This window comes from Priapulus caudatus, unplaced genomic scaffold, assembly GCF_000485595.1.
Source record: "Priapulus caudatus unplaced genomic scaffold, Priapulus_caudatus-5.0.1 Scaffold2180, whole genome shotgun sequence".
NCBI lineage: Eukaryota > Metazoa > Priapulida > Priapulimorpha > Priapulimorphida > Priapulidae > Priapulus > Priapulus caudatus.
The window spans coordinates 8,538-11,762 of record NW_014579241.1 but is presented as its reverse complement, the minus strand read 5'-3'; the positions used below and the strand labels follow the sequence as shown (position 1 = coordinate 11,762).

At 44.5% G+C, this 3,225-nt stretch overlaps 1 protein-coding gene across 1 annotated transcript in view; it reads left to right on the top strand.

Moving 5' to 3' along the window:
* Window positions 1-3,225, top strand: part of LOC106818355 (spore wall protein 2-like) — a 9,699-nt gene that overhangs the window by 1,620 nt on the left and 4,854 nt on the right. The window contains exons 3-6 of the mRNA XM_014823072.1: window positions 632-732; window positions 1,228-1,403; window positions 2,168-2,300; window positions 2,882-3,160. Coding sequence (XP_014678558.1) covers window positions 632-732; window positions 1,228-1,403; window positions 2,168-2,300; window positions 2,882-3,160 — 689 coding nt within the window. The remainder of the gene's footprint in view (window positions 1-631; window positions 733-1,227; window positions 1,404-2,167; window positions 2,301-2,881; window positions 3,161-3,225) is intronic.

Genomic DNA, 3,225 nt, shown 5'->3' with positions numbered 1-3,225 from the left:
GCCAAGGGGCAATTGTAACACGTTGTTAGTCGAGGAGACGGCCATAATTTGGGGGCTGTTTTTGTATCTTAATTAGCATTAGTATTCGTCAATGAAACTTTTACCAAATACAGGCCTAAAAACCTATTTTTTTATGATATACAAATGACAGTGATAGCTCAAGTACATATTTGTCCAGAAAAAAAACATTAGGTAATTCGAGATTTTACTTACCTGCTAAAGAAACGATGTTTTGGCTGTCAAATGTTCCTCGATGCGTAAACCTGCCTACCCTCAGGACAGCATGTGGGGCAATGAAATGTGCATACGCTGTGAAGAGCGTATACATATAGCACGTTTCTACTAGGAATGAGGGCCTCTGTTACATTTGCCCCGTGTTACAATTGTGCCCGGTCTCCCCTACGGTGTGGGAGGGTGCAGCAGCAAGGAGCTGTACTGGCAGTGTCGCGGCTGCAGCAACTCACGCGTGTGGTATGTACCAGGTATCAATTTTCAGAGATATTAATATTATCATGAGTTATATTCTCCTGCGAATGAATGTTTTCGATTAGGATATTAATATTGCGAGTAGTTTTGTGATGCGACTGAATGTATTCGGTGATTTAATATCACGTTGTCTCTTGTTTCGCAGCGACGAGAAACCGACAACAGGCGGTGTCGGATGCGAACCGTGTGACCTCTCGTATAATCTGTGTGGCTTCCCAGGATATAAGGCTGTCTACGCCACCCGAGGTAAGTCTCCATCTTCTTTCTTCTCCTCTGTGCTTTTCCGTCTCGTCCGTTGTCGCATTACTAGAAAATGCAACAGGAATGTTTTTTTATAGAAAGTTCATTTTTATATTTTGTATGTATACAATAGAATACATTTTTGGAAAGTTTTTGTGGATTGTGAATTGGTTTGGTTTTCCGTCGTACCTATTTACGGATTTCATAGTTTCTGTTCTTCCTGTCTCGCGAATATTTCCACCAGAGCATTATACCCGAGTATTACAGCCAAATACAGTTACTAGTAATCTCTCTGTCCTCAATCTTTCTAATCACTCATATGCGCACGTACGTTGACAATTGACACCTTCCTCGTCCTTTTACGGATGTGCTTGTTAGTTGTTTCTTGTTAGTTGTTTAGTTTGTTACTTGTTAAAAAAATGTTAAAGCTAATTAGCTTTCACGTTGAACTAGTTAATTAACATGCAAGAAATTTTTTAATGAAGATCATTCTCGTGGCAGCTAACAACCGATCCTCAGAGGAGGCGGAGGCATTCCGAGGGTGTTACAATGCGGCACCGCCAGGTGGCGTCAGCGAGTTCGAATTCGATTCAACTGAACAGATGAACATCCTCACCACGAGGGCGAAGTGCGTCGCAGCGTGCGCTAAGGAGAACTACCCATTCGCAGCACTACAGGTAGAAGCAGCGGCAGCGTTGTTGCCAATGTCAACGGTCCGGTTCATGAACGTGACATTCTGACGACGAGACAGTATTTAATACGACATGATGTCTTTAATATATGTATGACAATTATGTCTTTAATGTTGATGAGATGTATATGATGTGTTACATACGTTGGCGTGTCATTGTCGTTGTTACTTCGTTGGCGTGTCATCGTCGTTGTTACTTCGTTGGCGTGTCATCGTCGTTGTTACTTCGTTGGCGTGTCATTGTCGTTGTCACTTCGTTGGCGTGTCGTCGTCGTTGTCACTTCGTTGGCGTGTCGTCGTCGTTGTCACTTCGTTGACGTGTCGTCGTCGTTGTCACTTCCTTGGCGTGTCATTGTCGTTGTCACTTCGTTGACGTGTCATTGTCGTTGTCACTTCGTTGACGTGTCGTCGTCGTTGTCACTTCGTTGACGTGTCGTCGTCGTTGTCACTTCGTTGTAGATCTCTGTAAGATTACTATAACATGCGTTCTAATGTGCCTAATAGGTAGCGCCAACTACTTCCCAGAAGCCAGTGTCAAACACTAACGTGGCCGCCTGCACTGGAAAAACAGGAACTTCGAAATAGGAATAAATTGTTGTTCTTATACAACCTGCACTGAAAAAAAGGAATAAATTCGTTGTTCTTATACAATAGTAAACCTTGGTTCTTCAGTCTTTTAATTAGGATGTACAATAATTTCTCATCCGGTACGCAACATGGCCGTGACGATGGCTTTTGTGTTTACGACAGGCGGGTCACAGCTGCTTCTGTGGCAAGATCTACGGAACCTACGGTCCGTCGCCAGCGCCGTGCAGCACCCCCTGTACAGGAGACAAGGCGAAGACTTGCGGCGGAGAGGGTGTCGAGGTGTATGCAACCAATGGTGAGAGACGCGGTGTCTCGCGCCCTCTCGTGGAGCGCTGGTTACTACTTGCTTCACACCTGTAGAGACGTTCACTTGTATTAAGACAGTAATGACGTCATCCCTAACTCCCTCCTAGAGACGTTCACTTGTATTAAAAAAAGAAGTAATGTAATTACCTACTTACTGCTAGAGACGTTCACTTGTATTAAGACAGTAATGACGTCATCCCTAACTCCATCCTAGAGACGTTCACTTGTATTAAACAAAGAAGTAACGTAATTCCCTACTGACTGCTAGAGACGTTCACTTGTATTAAGACAGTAATGACGTCATCCCTAACTCCATCCTAGAGACGTTCACTTGTATTAAAAAAAAGAAGTAACGTAATTTCCTACTTACTGCTAGAGACGTTCACTTGTATTGAGGCAATAGTGACGTAATTTCTTACTAAGTCACTGCTATGGAGGTTCACATCGTATTTGCATCGTAATGTAATACGTTTTTTTTAATGTTTTCTTTTTGTTTGTTTTTTGTTTGTATGTAAAAGGCGCAATATAAATAAATGTAATAATAATTATAATAATAATAACCCTTACCAGCGGCAGCGTGGGACAACAAGCCAAAATCGTGGTCCAGCTTCTTCTCCGCGGGAGATTTCATCGGCTGCTACGTCACGGCGTTCTCGCATGTCGCCATAGCAACGCCCAACACCACCGCATCCCCGCCGCCGACGACGACGACGACGACAGCCTCCGTCGGTTCGTCAGAGACGAGTGTCCCGTCGAATTCGACGTCGTCGTCTGGTAGCACGGAGCCGACGACAGCGGGGAAGGTCGACGGGGATCAGGAGAGAGACGAGGGAGAGGGTCGAGTCGATGGTAACGTCGGTCGTTTGGCGAGAAGTAACTCCATCTCTCTCTCTCTCTCTCTCTCTCTCTCTCTC